Source organism: Euprymna scolopes, chromosome 2 (genome assembly GCF_053919585.1).
Source record: "Euprymna scolopes isolate OS-2025 chromosome 2, ASM5391958v1, whole genome shotgun sequence".
NCBI lineage: Eukaryota > Metazoa > Mollusca > Cephalopoda > Sepiida > Sepiolidae > Euprymna > Euprymna scolopes.
The window spans coordinates 189,729,169-189,749,922 of NC_136483.1; the positions used below are offsets into that span (position 1 = coordinate 189,729,169).

General features: G+C 32.3%; 1 protein-coding gene across 1 annotated transcript in view; it reads right to left on the reverse strand.

Moving 5' to 3' along the window:
* The window catches only part of LOC145299761 (carboxypeptidase A2-like), a 57,002-nt gene that overhangs the window by 33,562 nt on the left and 2,686 nt on the right, over positions 1–20,754 (reverse strand). The window contains exons 2-6 of the mRNA XM_080144430.1: positions 20,238–20,427; positions 19,007–19,088; positions 14,496–14,632; positions 12,892–12,988; positions 5,231–5,329 (exon numbers count right to left, since the gene is read on the reverse strand). Coding sequence (XP_080000556.1) covers positions 5,231–5,329; positions 12,892–12,988; positions 14,496–14,632; positions 19,007–19,088; positions 20,238–20,302 — 480 coding nt within the window. The 5' untranslated portion in view covers positions 20,303–20,427. The remainder of the gene's footprint in view (positions 1–5,230; positions 5,330–12,891; positions 12,989–14,495; positions 14,633–19,006; positions 19,089–20,237; positions 20,428–20,754) is intronic.

The window sequence follows — 20,754 nt, forward strand, 5'->3', positions numbered from 1 at the left end:
TACATATATATATATATCGTCTTCAGACATACAACACAGGACGTATCATTTTCTCCCTCAATAACGGCTGATTCCTCAAAGTAGTTTCTACCGGAAAAATTAATAGAAAAAAAGGGAAAAAGCTAAATAACTAGCGGTCTTTTTTTAAAGAGGTGTACTACACCGAAATTCTCAGAAAAAAGTAATTACTTTAATAATTTCTTTAAATTTTTTATAACATTTTGTTTTTTGTCATTTAATATTTTCAATTTGATCTTACAAAATAATATTTTCACAGACGTAACCAAACTTTTATTTGCATGACAGGCCTTACTACTTTTGTGGTTGCTCATAATAAGCTGGACGCAAGTGTTTTGTTTTTTTTTGTGACACGATCACTATACGATTTTCGTACAGGATTAACGGCTCTTCCTATCCGGTTGTTTTTTCAACAGACACATAGTTTCCTAGTTATACTATCTTCGACACGGCTGAAAACTCCATTACCTTTTGTTTGGTATGGCAAAATACCAGAGGAGGGTTAATAGGTGTGAGAGGTACGTAAACTGTACCAGGCAGAGGTGTTCTTTTCTCAGAGTTATTATACATAATCGCAAGTGCCACTGATAGAATCGTTAATAAAATTACCAAATCATTTCTAAAATTTGACTATATTTGATACAATTACATTTTAATCATAAAATTATAACAGTTTTTGTTTTATCGTCATTTAAACACGCTTCAATACAACCTGCAAAATTGTCGATAATTTTGACAGCTTCTCTCTTTGAATTTCCTGTGATGACCTATCTCGTATCCAAAGTAACGTGGAGATAAAATAGCAGATGGGTGGGGGTCATAGTGCAATCAGTACGAACTTTATTAATGATTATAGCATTTTCTGATGAGACGGGTACTAAAGTATTCTTGCATATCCCTTACTGAACTTTATTAATGCTTCTAAGATATTATGTCACCGTTTAATTTGCGCTGGTAATGCTGAAAATATTATCGCAAACTTACGAGTAGCACGCTAACTGACCCATTCCGATACGCTGACGCATTTTAAATATAAAATATTTTGATTATTCTGAAGTTAATTTTCATCTACGTTATTATTTTTATAATGTGTCGGCCAATGTTATATCTAGGGATATTATAATAGAAAATTCTTATCATTGTTTTAACTCTCGAGTATATATCCGACACAGTAAGACACAGTTAATCAACCGAGAACCACATCACTCTATCTAAAAGCCTATAACATATCAACAGATACAAAACTGAGAGTCAAAAAAAGCATATGCTGTTGACCTAGCTCTAGTTATATCCGACATTCTTTTAATTTCGTTTTTCCAAATTTTCAAATATTTATGTTAAACTCGTATGCTTATACGAAATTTCAAAATGGAAACTTTATTTTAATCCACGAGATTTTCTCATTCTGTTTGCTCATCTGTCCATCATCATTTTCTCATTTTTATTGAAACATTAAAATTTTTTAAATCATCATCGAAAAATCTGCATGAACTTCCTGAATCTAAGTGTGGCATTAGATTTGATCTTAGATTCACAAACTTGTTGGAAAGAGACAAATTAAATAAAGGAAAAACCAAAGATATACGTGTTGGACAGTCCCCCTATTTCATAGCAGAAAAGAGATGAATAGATGCTAGTTGTATTGTTAGAATTCTTCCACATCTTTGTTAAGCAGATTATTGGTCTATAGTTACACAGGGACATTCCCTTTTCAACGTCTTTTCGTATTAATGTACTTCTTTCTTTTGTCATCCATTCTGATATATCTATTTTGCGAATACATCTTTTTAGTTTTTGCGCCAGTCTACCATGTGAACATTTTTAAACCCTATTCACGTATTCCATCATGGTCTGGTGATTCTCTCTTGGGATTTTTCTTACGGTCATCTTGAGCATTTCTTTGTTAATTTCTATTTCGTTTTTTTTTTTTTCCTTCAATTTCCTGGTTTTTACTTTGATATCTTTCGGCCATTTGTTGTGGTCTTGAGGTTGTTCCCATACCTGGCTCCTGATGTGCTTTTTTTTTCTTATTCCTCCATTCACGTTTTGATAAAATTGTTTTCAATTGTTTTCTAAAGGTTCTGTTTTTGTATAGTATTAGTCTTCCTACTTTTGCTGCTATATTTTTATTCAGCTTTTCGTGTTTATTTTTTGTTTGTTTTTTTGTTTTTTAGTCTCTCCTTTTGAGTCAGATTTGCCATCTACACGTGTCCGTTCTTTGTAATTCTATTTATGGTTATCATCTTTTTCCCAATTAAGTTTCTTGCTAAAAAACGAAACAAATGCACATGCATTTTGTCTTCGCATATGTGGGTCGTTCTTAAAGTAATACATGCAATTTATTAACTGAAATAAGTTGAAGATCAACGAGGACAGGAATAGTACCATTAAAACGAGTTACCGTTTGTGTTCCAGACTTTATTTTTCTACATAGTCACAACTATTCTTAATGCACTTTTGCCAGCGATGGGGTAATGGGTTTGTAACTCACATCTCTCCCATCTTTTAATTGTGCTGACATCAACTTCATCGGTTTTGTAAATAAACAGGCGAAGATATCTTTTCTCTTTGTATTTTTCTTTTTAATAACTGTATAATAATTGTATTTAAATTATTCCCAATTGTTGGGGACGCATCCCTTTTACCAGAAATAATGAACTATTCTATGACGTCACTTCCGTCCATGACATCACTTCCGGGGAACGAGAAGCGATTTAATAAAGAGTCGATGGCAGACACTCGAAGTGGATGGCCGTTCACAACTAGTCCTGCCATGAACAAAGACATGGTTCAATCGCCTCTTTTATGTATTTTTGTTAATACATATTTATTTAGTTGTTACTGTGTCTTCCTTGGCATTTATTCAACCACTAACACTTGAACAACAATAAAAATACTAAACAAAGTTTAGTCTTTGGTATCCATAATGAACCGTGATATTTATACCTTAACGCAAGGAGGGCGTAAAACTTTTTATTTTAGATAATTTCTTGTTTTTCTTTTTTTTATTATTAATATTAAAGTTAAATTTAATTAATTTTTATAATCTTTTCTTAAAATGTTGTCATTCCTTATCGACAGTCTGACTGCTGAACAGATTTCCTTTGCTTTGTATACTATGCGTGACGTCATCTTGCATTTAACATGCCTTATCTTTCGGTTGTGCTGGCATGGCACATCAGATTCGGACTTTACATCATTCGTCAATAAGGCCGCATCCACAAGTGAGTCACCCTCACGGTTTATACCAACAGAATGAAGAGAGAAAAAAATGTCTTCTTTTAAATTAGACACGTATTGTTGAATGACTCCGAAAAAATTAAATTATTGATTTAATTTGCTTAGTAAAAAAATATATTTCTTGGTTTTCCAAATTCGTTAAATAATATGGTCAATGATATGACCAATCCCATATATATATGTGTGTGTGTGTGTGTGTGTGTGTGTGTGTGTGTGTGTGTGTGTGTGTGTGTGTGTGCATTATAGAGTTACAAAAATAGATAAAATATTATATCTAATTTTAAATATTATCCTTAAAATTAGAACCCACCAAGATAATCAAAAGCTCAATATACTGTTCGAAGATTAGCGAGTGCGACAGACATGTTCCCGAAGTAGATAAGAAAGGTTCCGGAGTTCGACAGAAAGATTCTCAAATTCGTGAAAAAGTTCGCGATTTCATTGACACGAAACATTGTGAAAAATAAAACTCAAGATGAAAGCAATAGCCCAAAGATTCCAAATACTAAGAATAATTAATCCTCATCTAAAAAATTCAGAAATGTAAAGATTTCTGGGTACGACAATATACCCTGCTTAATATTTCTTAATATTTCTTGATATCTCTTACTATCTTTGCGAGCATTCAGAAAACGATCAACTCTCATTTTATTAAGCATTCAGATCTAAATAGCATATATAGTAAATTATATGGTAAAATAATAACCTATACTTATTTATTCTATATAAGAATAATAATGATGTAAAGATACTTTTATTTTTAGTTATGCAATAAGAATGTCTTAACGAATATATAACTCTATGTATTATTGAATAAAATCCAAGTAGAATAAATTTTGTTAGTGTTTTTGTATGGAAATCTCTCTACACAAGGCATGAAACCACTTGATCTAAAGAGCTAAAACTACTACTTCAAGGTAACCATTTAAAATGTGTAAGGCTGGTTGATTCCGATACAGAAAACAGCGATCCGTTATCCCTTAGTCAGAAACATCGTACATAAAATGTGATGATTGAAGAACGAAAAAATGGAAGTGGGAGTAACGAAGCTGCTCTCCTCAACGGATTACGGACACCTCCCACTTTCTCTGTCTGTCTGTCTGTCTGTCTGTCTGTCTCTCTATCTCTCTCTCTCTCTCTCTCTCTCTCTCTCTCTCTCTCTCTCACCCTGTTTCCCTGTTTCTCCTCGCATATATATGAGATTACATTTCGGCGAATCTCTACTATTATATAAAAGGAACTTTGTTTCTGTGTGTGAGTTTGTTCCATATGGCCACCGAAACGTCTAGGCCGAGTTTTATGAAATTTCACACAAATGTACCATATATATCTAGAAGTGTCTAGAGGAAAAAAAAACTGTGATGTTTTTATTATATATAGGGATATTTGTCTGTTTATTTTTTTTTACAGTTTCACCTCAAACAAGGCATATTGCCACTTGAAACGTAAGGCACTACTATTTAGGAGTGCGCCTAACAGATGAATATGGGAAGTTGAGTAAAAGAATGATTGTTCACATTACATTTAAACTTCAGCAAGTTACTACAGTCAGAGAAGCAGGACGCAGAGAGGAAAACTCTAATGTCTAGCAGTTCGAGAAAAGAAACTATTATAATAGAAGGCTTTCCGGCATTTGCGGACCTCAATCGTGAAGGGGTAGAATTTTTCTGCCTGTTGGGTTAGTCTGAAGTATTTTCGTCAACTGCTATGAATTTATCAAAGCACATTCGATTAAAGTACTTGTAAAACACGCACATGGACCCGATATTGCGGCAAAAGGACGGACGTTGGAGCTTGGACGACAGCGCGGGGCCTATTAGATTCGAGACCCTTTTTTGCCGTTCGTAAGATACTAATAGTAAATTCATTAGCCGAGATGTGTCAACAATACTCCAGCGTGCACGATTTGTGGCTTTGTAAAGATATAAATATTTGTATGTGTTTTTAATATATGTAAAGTAAATCAACTTACCTTAATGATCAACATATCTCTATTTTCCACAGATGAGCCAATTTTATATAAGTTGACATGACTGTGGTTCTTGTTAAAGTGTTTTAGCAAACTTTTGATCTGAAAAGACAGAAAGGTTTATTAAACAAATAAAACTTCAATTGACAATTATATTTAACAAGAACAGACAATAAAAAGACGTTTTATTTATTTATTTATTTAATATATATATATATTATGTTTACGTACAAACATAATTGGTTGCCTATGTGCATACATGTTTCAGTGGAATCTCAATTTAGAGAGACCCACCTCATCAGGTAGGTCACTCTAAATTGATATTCAGGTGAAACATGTTTACATATATGATAACCAATAACGTTTGTATAATGTTGTTGGCGTCCTTCCCTCTATATAGACGATGGGGAATCGCACCTTAAGGTTGTCATGAGTGGTGGCAACTGTTGCTGTGACTGAGCAGACCGATGCGGGAGCTGCAGATTCTGTTGCACTTCCCGCAGGGATATCCTCTGTTATGCTCTACCGATGCTGCTGCTGATGCTCTCCTTTTGCGCCTGCCTCTCTTCTCCTCCCACTGTTCTTCTCTTCTCGCTCAGCCGGACACATTTCTTGACTAGGGGTTTGTATAATACGCATACTATATGCCTGTTCTGTCCTCCATTGAGCACTCGTTAATAATCACACATGTTTCAGTGTATCAACATGTAAGAATCCAAAATATACAACCATTATATATGTATATATATGTGTGTGTGTGTGTGTGTGTGTGTGTGTGTGTGTGTTGTAGTAGTAGATATTTAGAAGGCTGTCGCAATGCGAGGAATGAAATATAGTCGTTGTTGGTAAGAGAAGACGAGAACAAGTGACGATTTACAAATCAATAAGTACATACATATATTTTATATATACATACATATATTCAGTTGTATTAGGTAAAAATGTCTTACTTGTAATGTCTGCAACAATATCCATTGTTAATTTCGGAAGAAATTCCCTTTTCAAATGGTGAACGCAACAGATCGATTCAAAGCATGCAAGATGGTGGAGCGGAAGTTGGTAGCTATGTGGGGCCTTGGAGCATGTATGGTCTGATTAGGTAATTAACATTTTTATAATTTTTATTTCTATTTAATATTTGTCTTTTTTTGTTTATAACTTGTTGCTTTAGCGTGAGCTTTTTTATTTTTGTATGTTCTCTATTTTGTTTTCTTTATTATTTCTACTACATACCTATCCCACACAATGCGTCAAGCAAACTACATATCAATTATATATATATATATATATATATATATATATATATATATATATATAGTACGTTTGCTTTTCAAATGAGCATACATGTTTCTGTAGGGTCCAAATGTCGTTATTAGAGCAAATTTACATCTAGGAAACAAAATATATATACAATCGTTACACACAAACACTCACTCTCTCACACACACAGAGAATATATATATATATACATATATATATATATATATATATATATATATATATATATATATATATATACGGTATCAAGTAAAACATATTTCAACAGCCGTTTCAACTTTAGTTCCTGTACAATCAGAAATGTAAAAAATATGTTACTAAATAATAACGGTATTATTTCAATAGTCAGTAAAATGCAACAGTAACTCAAATACTCCTGTCGTCTCGCACCTTTCATATTTTAGGGGTGTACCTATTTCCTACCCAAATAAATCCAGGTTACAAATAAGTACATATATTTTTTTGAAAAAAATAAGCGTACGCATTTAAATTTACAAATAGATTTTGAACTGCGTTTTTTTAATTATTTTTGCGTAATTTTTTAGCAACGGATCCCTTTTTTGCACATGCGTAGTTATCGGACCCTGCTGAAATAATAACGTCATTATTTAGAAATTCATTCGCTATATGCTATATATTTTCGTCTATCGATTCAACAAAAGATACATAAATGGTAGCATTTTTTGTTTAAAATCCGCTTTTAAAATACCAGCGTGTGTAAACTTAACAAGATTGAAAATCATGTAGTAGTATGTATAAGATATGAACAGATTCAAAATGAACAAATGTTTCCTAGTCTACGTGATGCATTGAGTCTGAGTAGTCTGTGTATCTTACGTAATGTTTTTGTTGGTAACAAGTCACTTAAAGTTTTATCCGGCAGTTTACTAGATAGAAACTCGAAGTTAAATATTCAGCGTTACAATGTGTAACATGATTACCAAGGAGCTAGTGTTAATTGGTATGCTATGTTATTGTTTCGTCCGAAATGGAAAAGTACGAAAATTAGAGAAGGCAATAAAACTTGTTCAGAGAAATTTTGTAAACAATAAAAAATGGGATATGCAACTGGAACATTTTTGCGGTCGTACTAAAAATGTACGTCTAATTGCTGTTGCTGCTGATTATGAAGCAACTTCTTTAAAGCCACTTGCGGTGTTTGCCAGTGGAAATTATCGTGTGCTAATATATATATATATATATATATATATATATATATATATATATATATATATATATATATATATACAGTAATTTATAAAATATATATGGCGATTAAGCTACACTGAATATTCGGCGTTTCATCAACTCTAGGATTCCTCAGGCTTATGCGCAGAAGCCTGAGGAATCTTAGAGTGGATGAAACGCCGAATATTCACTGTAGCTTAATCGCCATATATATTTTATAAATTACTAACTAGCTCTACCTACGTGTTGAGCACTTTTGAAGTAAATACTTAAAGTTTACGCATAAATATAAACTTTCGTATATTAATTTTATGTAAGTAGATGAAGTAGTTGTATATATATATATATATATATATATATATATATATATATATATATATATATATATATATATATATATATATATATATATATATATGTTTGTTTCTTTACAAACATGCGATTTGAGCACAATAAAAGTGGTGACGGGGGTCTATTTAAATAGACATTCCGACAAGTTATTTACGGGCGTCAATTCCATGGTCGAGTGGGAGAACTGCCGCCTGTCAACACGACGGTTCTAGGTTCAATCCTTGATTTGGAAGAGATGTTAATCTAGCGGCACTGATGAGTTGTGATACAACGAAACAGGACTGTACGTCGATGACTACAAATATATATATATATATATATATATATATATATATTATCTTTGTTAAAGAATATACAATAATGTTCGGACAAGTGATTTTTTCCTAAGAATTTGTAAAATACAATAACAGATCTGCATAAAATAAAATTAGAATTATATTTAGTAATTTACACTAGTTTTGGGGGATTCAAAAACAAGAAAAGAATCGAGTTTTCAACCATTCGCATGCTGTTTGTTTTGTTGTTCGTTAAACATTTTTTGTAAAAAATGCTTTTGTTTGGGGGGGGGTCAGAATTAGGGAAATATTAAAAAAAAAATGATAAAGTACGAGTCAAAAGGAAAATACTCTGGCCCACAAAAATGCCCGGGACGGTCCCATCGATATTTCCAATACGAGCGCCTCGGGCGACTAGCGGTTACCTAATGCCTTTCAAAGTATTCTAAAACGGTTTTTAGTCATATGTCAAATATATAAAGAAAAAAAAACGTAACAGAAGATTAGGTGACTATTGACTGCTATTGTTTCAATGTTTCAGTTGTGTTTTTTGTTTGATTGTTTTTGTTTTGTTTTGTTTTTCACAGTTTTTGTGTTTCGTTTTTAGTATTATATTATATTATAATACTTATAAGAATATATCACTTTATGAAATATTTATTTATATTTGGCAAGGTTGACTTGAAATGTCCACAAGCTGTGAACAAATGTAAAAAATTAAAATGGAATGGAACGCACATTTAAGCGAAACGAGATTATCGCGTCGACTGTACAGCCTAGCACACACACACACACAAAAATAAAGAACATCACTGCTGAAACTACGTCAGTAACGGTTATCCACCAACCCTGACAAGAACTAATAATAATAAGCGTGTATTAATTTTTAACTAATCTATACTTGTTATGAATATGTTTAAAAAAACAACAAAAACAACAACAACAACAACAACAACAACAACAACAACACAGTAGTGTTTACTTTTTTTTTTTGGAAAATAAAATGTGTTTTCTTAGAGGTTTTGGGGTCGCTGACAACGAGTCTGATATTCAACCCTGTTGTAAATTTACCGTTTTGCATGGTATTAACCCCTGAACGCTTGGTCTACGCACGAGCGGGCGGTAGCATACATAAATTTACATTGGTCGTCGCTCGTCGACAAGTACTTTTCCTGATATTAATGCGTGCGTGTTGTTTTTCACTGGTCGCCATGTGTTGTTTTTCACGCACGCAATACACTGGATAATAAACGCATTAATATCAAGAAAATGTACTTGCTATCACTTTAAAGATGTAAATTTGTTTATGCGCTCGCGCGTAGTCCTAGGGTTTAGGTGTTAATACCATGCAAACAATAAATTTGTGACGGGCTTGAATATCAGATTCGTTGTCAGCGACCCAAAAACCTCCTAAAAAAACAATTGTTTTTGTTTGGAGCTATTATGGTATTAAACCATATATTTACCTTTTCTTGTGGTTGTTGTTGTTGTTTATTTTTTTCGACTAAGTTTCACGTAACAATTTAATAAAGAAAACATACCGAAAAAATGAAATGAAATAACTAAGAAATATTTGGCAAGGTTGACTTGAGATGTCCAAAAGATAGCGGCTGTGAACGAATGTAAAAAATTAAAATGGAACGGACATCTAAAGTCAACCTTGCCAAATATAAATAAATATTTCATAAAGTAATTTATTTTTATAAGTATTATAATATAATACTAAAAACGAACACAAAACAGTGAAAGAAAAACAAACAAACAATTAAACAAAAACACAACTGAAACATTGAAACAATAGCGTTTTATTTGCTCACACAGTCAGTAGTCACCTAATCTTCTGTTACGCTTTTTTTTCTTTATATATTTGACATATGACTAAAAACCGTTTTAGAATACTTTGAAAGGCATTAGATAATTGCTAGTCGCCCGAGGCGCCCGTACTTGGAAATGTCGATGGGACTGTCCGGGCATTTTTGTTGGCCAGAGTATTTTCCTTTTGACTCGTACTTTATTATCTTTTTTTTTTTTTTTTAATATTTCCCTAATTCTGAAAATAAAAAAAGCAAAAAAAAAAGCATTTTTTTACAAAAAATGTTTAACGAACAACAAAACAAACAGCATGCGAATGGTTGAAAACTCGATTCTTTTCTTGTTTTAGAATCCCCCAAAACTAGTGTAAATTACTAAATATAATTCTAATTTTATTTTATGCAGATCTGTTATTATATTTTATAAATTCTTAGGAAAAAAATCACTTGTCCGAACATTATTGTATTTTCTTTAACAAAGATATATATATATATATATATATATATATATATATATATATATATATATATATATATAACTACTTCATTTACTCACATAAAATTAATGTACGAAAGTATAAATTTATGCGTATACTTTAAGTATTTACTTCAAAAGTGCTCAATACGTAAGTAGAGCTAGTTAGTTAGTTACTTATGCGCATAAGCTTGAAGAATCCTAGAGTGGATGAAACGCGGAATATTCAGTGTAGCTTAATCGCCATATATATTTTATAACTAACTATATATATATATATATATATAGATTTCAATGACTTAAAAACATTATTATGATGATCCAAACATAATTCTCAATGAAAAACCAAGACATGGAATAATAAAATAATGTTAACAAATACACATTGTTGGTGACTACTCCCTTATTTAAATATATATATATATATATATATATATATATATATATATATATATATATATATATATATATATATATATATATATTTAAATAGCACGCGATAATTGCCACTGGCAAACACCGGAAGTACCTTTAAAGAAGTTGCTTTATAATCAGCAGCAGCAGCAATTAGACGGATATTTTTGTAACATATACAGAGGACCGGAAACAATAACATTTATTACCCTTCTTTGACAAATCAGCGATTGTTTCGTACGTCCCAAAAAGAGTGATAAAACATTAAAGAATTCCATGCTTATACAATTATCCGTGTAGGCTAATAATTACCTGTGATACTCGTCCTTGTCTCCCAATACGAAGTGGATATATTATTTAATTCACCAGTGTTGTATTTATACTACTTATCACCTCCTGCTAATATTAGTACTTTATTTATATGCTTACATTCTTCTTATTTATTTATGAAAAATATATAAAAGTTTATATATATATATATATATATATATATATATATATATATATATATATATATATATATATATACATACTCGGGTTTTTGTTATTCAAAAAGTAATAAACTAATGAATTCAACGAGGTTGTTATATAGTGCTCAATAAAAAAGAGCTAATAATACTTATTTATTGTTAAATAAACATGTTTACATCCCGCTGCTACAAACAGCCATTTGTTTCAATCAAACAACAGATATTTTTAACTCCAACTTTTAAAGAGTTCCTACCTAAAAAAAAAATCCATTATTCATTGAACATTTGAATAGTCAAGTCGCTGCCTGATGATATCTGTTGTTTGATTGAAACAAATGGCTGTTTGTAGCAGCGGGATGTAAACATGTTTATTTAACAATAAATAAGTATTTTATGTATATATATATATATATATATATATATATATATATATATATATATATATATATATATATATACATACAATTTTTTTTTAAATTATTTTATACATTACTAATGTAGTTTTGGATTTCCTTTATTAATATGTTCGGGTTAATTTTATACGATTCAAAAGCATCAGGATAACGAACAAATGCTTTAACTATTTAAATATTTTAGTTTTATCACCACTTTGTTTTATCATCCTTATTACTAAGCTAGAAACTGGGGGTGTAAAATCTATAATTTTAAGGTAACGCGAGCTATTCTCAGAAACCCAGACGTAATGCTTCCGTAAAACATACACACACACACACACACACACACACACACACACATATATATATATATATATATATATATATATATATATATATATATATATATATATATATTGTAGTCATCGACATACAGTTCAGTTTCGTTATTTTTGTGCGGCATTCGAACTTTTTGAAAGGGAAGGAGTTTCTTTTATCAAATATTTTATAAACAAAAAATCCCATCCTCAATTTTTATATTTAAATCTAGAAATGTAGCTTGTGTTTCTCTATGCTCGCAATTTAATACTAACTCCTTTGGATATATTATATTTTTTTTAATTCTTCGTTATCGTTTATACATATAAGGTCATCAATTAATCCCCTACAACTGATAGTTATATGTTCTGGATATATCATGTTTTATTAATGATCACACACACACACACACTTTGTGTGTGTGTGTGTGTGTGTGTGTGTGTGTGTGTGTGTGTATATATGTATATATATATGCAAACCCCACCGATTCCAAACACTATCTTTTGCAAAGAAATCATTAATTAATGACACACTTATATACGTCTTTACTTATATATATATATATGTGTGTGTGTGTGTGTGTGTGTGTGTGTGTGTGTGTGTGTGTGTGTGTGTGTGTGTGTGTGTGTGTGTGTGTGTGTGCATTAAAATGTAATCTGTATTACGCATACTAGAGTTTTGAACATTACCTCGTCATAGTTGGCGAATTTAGCCGTAATGTTTCGGGACCAAGACATCACGTATTGACCTTGACCTCGTCGTATACCATTCTCCTCGTCAATTGCCCTGCAAAGAGAAAATTCATAATCATCAACTGATTACTATTTTTTTCTTCATCTCATCCTATTCAAAAAGAAGAATACCCACCTTTTTGTTAAGATGAATGAAATTGATTCCCTGGACAGAACAGTTTTTACTACTGTTATGTCATTCTACTACTATTTGTATATGATTTAATAACAAACCTTTTGTCTAGACTTTTTAATTTTAAAATCTATTACATTGATTCTGTTTTAGAAAATGTGTAAATTTTACGAAGAAATTGAAGTTCAGTGAATATTGCTTTATTTAGTGTTTAAGGTATACAAATCCAATTCAATTACACTTTTCTCTTCTGCTTTGTTTGCAATTGTGTTTTCACTGAAATTTTTGGCAAGTTTTATTGTTGAGATCTGCTGAAATGGGCATTTAGTGCGCGATTATTCTTTCACTATTCTATTTTTTTATCATAAGTAGCGCGATAAATATTATGCTATGCTTACTATTTATTTAAATGAGGCCCAAACTAATTTCTCATCGTGATAGATACATCTCTTTTACATAAATTGATGCCGGTAAATGACTTTATGTGAAGTCAGACTTTTCCTGGTTGGCGTGTCAAGTCTGTCGTTTTAATGCTATAGTCAAGCAACATTATCAAACATAGGAAACGATAATTATTGGAAGTTAATAAGTGGCAGTTATTTTATCTTTGTTAAGACTTTTGGTGTTAACATTTTTAAGGAGCTGGATATACTCTACCTGAATGTTTCTTTTCACAATTCCCAAGTTAGCCGAGAAGCAGCTCCACGATATTTAGTTCCACATACGGACAGTTCTCGGAAAGAAACTCTGCTTGTGGAATTTACGTTTAGTTTTAGGCATAGATACAAAGCAAGGGGAATTGTTGACGGTTGTTTTAACTAAAAGAGTATTTGTTACAAAAATTTTACAAGATGGAAAGATTGGCTGGAGCTCAGTCGAGCACCTGCGATGAAAGTAACGATAGGGCAGAGATGGACTGGTAACGACTTTTCTATGAGAAAGAAACAGTACGGATATGAAACGGTCATCGCCTACTAAATTCCGAACGCGATTTTGGTCTCTGAAAATGTACTCATCAAGAAGCTACTACAGTCAAGAATTATTCGGGGATAATGAAAGTGTCGGTAGGACGCTGAACTGTATTATGGGAAGGCCGAAGACGATGAATGGAAAAAATAAAATTTGATTACTTAAGACGGCTATACAGGTATTTGTTGACATTTCACTTTCAAAAACATCCGCATTAAAGCGGGATTGCTTTCTTGCAAACTGCAACATTAAACCCAATGTTAACAAATATGGATTCGTCCTTTTAAGGTATCAACTTTTTTCGTTTTCGTTTCACTCCTCGTTTTAATCCTTCCTCTAGTATAATCCAACATTGAAATGACCATTTCATTAATCCTTATCCTCGAGTGGGTTTTAAATTATCTATATTATCAATCATGGTGGTTATATATTGGAATGAGCTGGTGATGCTCGTACTTACGTTTGGATGTTATGATTTATGACAACAATTTCAATTTCCAAAGATTTGAGGCGATTTTTCACGCTGGACAGTAACGATGGGGATACAAGGAATTCCGTGCTCCGATTTACAGTGGTTGGTGGAAACCAGATGTCTAACTGGAAAATATAAAACACGAAAACTTGATTTTTTTCTCCTGATTTTCAAAAGAGTTAGAAAATAAAGACAATAAAACCAAAACTATGAATCATATGATAGAACTGTTTGACAGGAATTCATATAGGTGTAAAGTTGCTTCGAATCTATTTCATTTTCACCAAAAAACGGTAATATATAGGGCTGTGACAACAGCATATAATTTTCATTGTTTTGACTGTTGAGTATATATCCATTAATATCTTATATATTTAAATATAGACTGGTGTTATTCTCGATTGATTGACTGTGTCTTACTGTGTCGGATAATATACTTGAGAGTCAAAAGAACGAAAATTATATTCTGTTGTCACAGCCTAGTAATATATCATACAACAGGTTCGGTATAAAGAGATGTTAATAAATACGCGTTTTTTAACAGACATTTTTTAGCTGTTCTATACAAAAAAAAATTTAACTGCTCTCTGTGTGTAATATAATGTCAATAATAAGAACGAAAATATTTAAAAAGTAAAAAAAAAAGCGGATTCAATCACGCCAAATATTTCTTTCGTTATTTTTACTTTTTTATTTATTTATTTTTTTTTACTTTATTTAATTTCAGGTAATCATAAGCCGGTTGATAAATAAATATAAAACTCCCCACACCACATATTAGAAATACTCACCCGCAAAAGAACGTGTCCCGCCCGGTAGAAGGAACAGAAATCTTTCCTCATTTCCAAAAGAGGAGACATTTTCAAATGCACTTGTAATGTTTATTTATTTTCCGAAAATCAATCATCCTGATAGTCCCCTAAATAGGGACGAAACATGGATTTTAGATTTATTTTCGTCCTTCCTATATATTTTTATAAGATATTTAGCTCAACGAAAACAATATTTATTCAAATATTGTTTACCCTTTAATGTTTGGCCCTTATTTCTTATTCATGCAGATTTAATTTGGACTCTCAGTGTTTTTCTATAAATACTGCTGTGCCATCTAGATTTTACTTAACTTTTGTTCACCCGAAACAAGTCACATGAGAGAGCCGTAATGTTTTTTCTCCGTGATGCTGACAAAGTACGTGTTCAATTTAGTAGAACGTTATAATTGAAAACTAATCCCCGATGATAAAAGTCATAAAATATCTTTTTTTAAATTCTTTTTAATCTGAAAGTTAAGTTTGTAATCGATAGGATTAACGTGTCAAAAGAAAAAAAGTGTAAATTGTGGAATTTAGAGGTGGGGGTCAATTTCCTAAACGCCCACCCATAAAATACTTGACAAATATACTTTCACCTTTTTTTTTAAAATTTGTTGGGGGTTTTTTTTCGTCTGTTTCTACTTTTAGGATACATTTTAATATAAAAACGTAAATATTTGAGGGCTAAAATCTTCAATATATAAACATATATGAAATGCGTTAGTTGGAAACACCACCAATATACACGTAGTGTGTTTAGTGGTAAAAAAAAACTCGATTTCAAGGTTGGGTAATTTTTTTCGTCTTTGCGAAGACGTCGACGACGACGAATGAGATTCTTATTGCATGTTTTAAATTTGTAAAAGGAAGCAAATAAACATATTATTTAATGTTCGTTTAATGGGTTTCCCTCTCTTGTAGTTTTCGATCTTACATGCCTTAAATAACCTATGCATTAAATGAACTTGACGCTGAGCGAAATAATATGTCTGTTAGTGACACCATATGTTAATGCTTGTAAGCGTTCCTTTATAAAGCGAAGAATTGGATTCCGGAATATGAGAATTTTCAAAGCTCAGCCAATCAGAATGGCCGGACTTGGACAAGGGAACCTTTATCATTTATGAATCAGGAATTGGAAAGATTATGTTAGGTCTCTGTGTGTTAACCACTTACGGTCGGTGTAATCACAGAATGTGTGGAACGTGTAGAATTCGTCCCGGTGACAACTGGTAGCAGTGGTATGATAAAATATTTAGAGAGAAAAATAGGGACTCCTTTCTCTAAAAATGTTGCGATTGTGATGGTGTTGCTCGTAGGAATCAATATAGTATTTTATTATCACGATTGAATGTTTCTAAAAATGGTGTTCGGAAGCTACATAAGATAATAGCTATTAGCCTATGTGTATTGAATTTGCATGTGGCATCTGTTGTTACAAACCTTCGATACTTTGGTCCAGAGGGGAATTTCTGCAGTCATTTTATTATATATGGAGATGAATCGAAAATTGGAAAAATAATGTTACGTCTATGTATGTATGAGCCATTACGTTCAATGTCATCACAGAAGTTCTAGAACACGTAGAATTATTCTCTATGATTACTGGTAGCAGTGGTAGGATTTAATATTTAAAGAGAAAAATAGGGGATCCTTCTTCTGACGATGTTGCGATTGTGATGGTGTTGCTCTTGAGATGAAATGTAGTATTTTATTATCACGACTGAATGTGCCTGGAATAGTGTTCGAAAGCTACATAATTAGTCTAACTGTATTGAATTCGTATGTGGGATCTGTTGTTGAAAACCTACGAATTCCTGTTGCTACTTTATTAATATAGATAATATAAAATCGGTCTTTTTTGTTCAATATTTTTGTCATCGATATTTTTCTTCTTATAAAATCAATATTTGATATCAGCTTCACAGTTATATTGTTGGAGTGTAATAATATATTGTTAATAATATAACATATAATTCGATGTAATGCCTTGCAGAAAATACTTTGATATAGTAAGAATTTATACTGAGGCTATCTTAAAATAAGGACGCCTACCGCTCCAGTAGATATCTCACTCCTGATGCAATTCTCTATCGATATAAAAGTCAGGTACAGCAAACGATGGAGTATTGTTGCCACATCTGGGCAGGAGCTGCTAAAGCAGCTCATCCTGCCTTGACAGAGTTCAAAATAGATTTCGTAACTTTTCTCTTCCCTGCAACCTCTTTCCCACAGAAGAGACGTTGCGAGCCTTTCTCTGCTTTATCGTTATTTTCATGGTAAATGCTCAGCTGAGCTTCACAGCCTCCCCCCCTCGCCAAACTTTCACGAAAAACACTCGTCTAGCCAAAACCACTTTCAATAATTTCCCACACTCTTTATCTGTGCCTAAACCTAAATGCAGATTCCATGAACAAAGCTTCTTTCTTAGAACTACATGCCTGTAGAACTCTTCCGCTGGCTTGCTTTCCAGCTGACTACAATCCGACTGTCTTCAAGTCGAACGTAAACAAGTTCTTGATGAACCGTCCTCCTAAGTAATCCAATTTACAAAATTCCCACTACTTATGTTTACTACGCCAATAATCACATTGACTAATGTATACCGATTAACATTTATCCTCGAGTGGCCCCAGGCCTTGATAAGTGGTGATTCCTGTGTAAAAATCGTCTATTTCTTCAATACAGAGTTTATTACTTTTGGAATAACATATGGCTTTTGAAAAAGAAGTCTTCTATTTAAAGAATCAAATCAATCGCAGAACTGATGCGCTAAAATTACTCTGCTATCGTCGAATTGTCCAGACAGTTTAGGAAAAATGCTGAGTACCTTTACTGCAATACAAAAAATCATAAAGAACCCCTTTGTCTGCTATCGTTAGTTTATTATAAAAAAAATGGAATATCTGTATTGATTTAAACAAAAATACCATTAAAAATCAGAACTAGAAGGAAAAATCTCCACCCACTTTCATATAAAAGTCACTTCGTGTGTGTGTGAGAGAGTTCCTTCCTCATAGGTTCCGAAACAGCTGAGCCTACTTTTTGCAATCTTCACAAAAATATATTTATATGTCTGACAGTGTTCATAGATATGTTTTATACAGAAATTCACCCGATAGGTATCGAAAATTATTTATTTTGCGAATTAGCCCACCGGGCATATTATTCGTCGCAATATATAATAATCAATAGAGAATTGATTCTATAATAATATATACGCAATCCGCATAAATTAGAATATCATGCTTAAGCGTATTTTACGATCGGGCGACGCCGGGTGTCGAGCTAGTCATATGTAAAATTTTAAACAATGTTTATTATCAGTTTTTTGTTATTCGACTAATAAATATCAATTCATTATTTACACTGCAATGAATATATTTTCTAGATTTGAATTTTAATAGTCTAACATTTTCGTAAAAACTGATTAATTATTCTTCAAGAACATTGTTTTTATTTTTTGTATTGGCTCCGTACTGACAGATTTTTTTTTTTTCATTGATAAAAAATGGCCAACCTTTGCGCAAAAAAGCAATACTGAAACCTTCGTACTAGACCTTCCGGCGTTTTCCGAAAACCACCGGGTGATTTGGACGTTAACACAGTCCTTATACAGCATAACTACTTAATTTTTATCGTTTCCTGACAACGATAAAAATAAAAGTAGTTTATATTTCTGCTTACTTCGGGATATTCGTCATTGAACATGGCTTTTAGTTCCTTCACCTGTTGCTGAGTTTTGGGTGTGGCTTTGAGAAGTTGATAACTGAAAGAAAAAGAAACGAAATCAAAAACGCCATGTTTACAATAAAATTAAATCAAAATGGCCGTTTTTTTTTTGTTTTGTTTTGTTCTTTTTTTAACATATGAGCGAAGAGGGGTTGAGGTAATGTTGTTGCCCGTTTTTTATGAGGATGTTGGTGGAATAGTTTTCTCGCGTGGGCTCTCATACACATTAAAACCTTTTTATATTGATTCTTCATCATTTATCAAGGTTATTCGAAATAAGTTTCTATGACATTTTCACTTGCATGATGGAACATAAGTATGAAAAAATTAAGAAAGATATTTAATTAATTAATGGAACAGCCCAACGGTTATTTTTAAACATTATACATACGACAGTGTTGTAGTCTTACGGGGATATTCCCGTGGTAACGTGTTCTAACGCGCTCTACAAATGAAAAATTATTGGAAATATTTTAACTCATTAGTTCGTTCAGCGCATTTTGTTTATCATTGTCATAATTAGGTGAGTTTTTATTATTTGGATTATTCAGACTACTGTTCTCATTTTGAGTGTTATTTTCTCTAAATTTCGGCTGATGTAACATCCGGCCTTTATCAGGGGTATTTTGTCGAACTCGGGGTCTGAGTGCAATCAGAAAAGCAACTTCACACAAGTATGTTCATTTATACGTACAGATCACAATCCTGAAGTTATCCAATCGATTTTCAAAGATATTTTCCATCTGTGCCAAAAACTAAATTTTATCTCCCAGAACTGGCCGTCTGTGGAACACTATACCGCGATGCTACTTTTCACATGACTACAACATGGTCGTTTTCAAGTTCTTGTTGAACCGTGCTTTTAAATAATCCAATTCTACTCAATTGCCACCACTACTGATCATCATGGTGTTGTTTCACTTACCATTTGACACTTATTAACATTTATCCTCGAATGGCCTCCAGGCATTAATAATGACTCCTTGTAAAAGGCACAGTGTGTAAGCGTAACTAGAATGAATAGATAGGTAAATTATGAACATACCGGCTAGTAGATAGATTATGAACATAGTGCGTAGATAGATAGATAGATAGATAGATAGATAGATAGATAGATAGATTGATATAAATTGTAACAGTGGATAAAAGTAAGACATTGATCGAGGTCTGAATGCAACCAACTTACTTCTCATAGGTTTTTGCTTCGACTTGAGCTGCACACATCAAAATGAGAAACATCAAATTCTTCATTTTTGCTCTTCGTTCAATAATAAATTGTCTTTACTGATGATCGACTACAAAATTCCCATTGACTTCTACGACGACAGAAACACGGCGACAAAGTTACCTGTTTCACGTCTTTTTGACAGTTCCACCTAAAAGAGACAAAAAAATATGGCATAGCAATTACAGTTAGTGTAGTTCGATAATAACAATCATAACTTATCCAAATTGAGCAGCTAAATCTATTAACCAAATAGATCATCATGAGTCGCATCTTCCGCCTAGTGTAGATTACAAACCCACGTGACTTATTAATCGCCATTCCTTCCGATCCAGGGTAAGTTGGTTGATGGAGGCCCAACTGTTGAGAGATGTCCAATCAAAATCATTTTCTCTCCACCTTCTCCTTGGCTTTCTTCTGCTTCTTTTGCCTCCTAACATATCCTCAAAGCATAACTTTGACAGGTCAGTGGTTGATC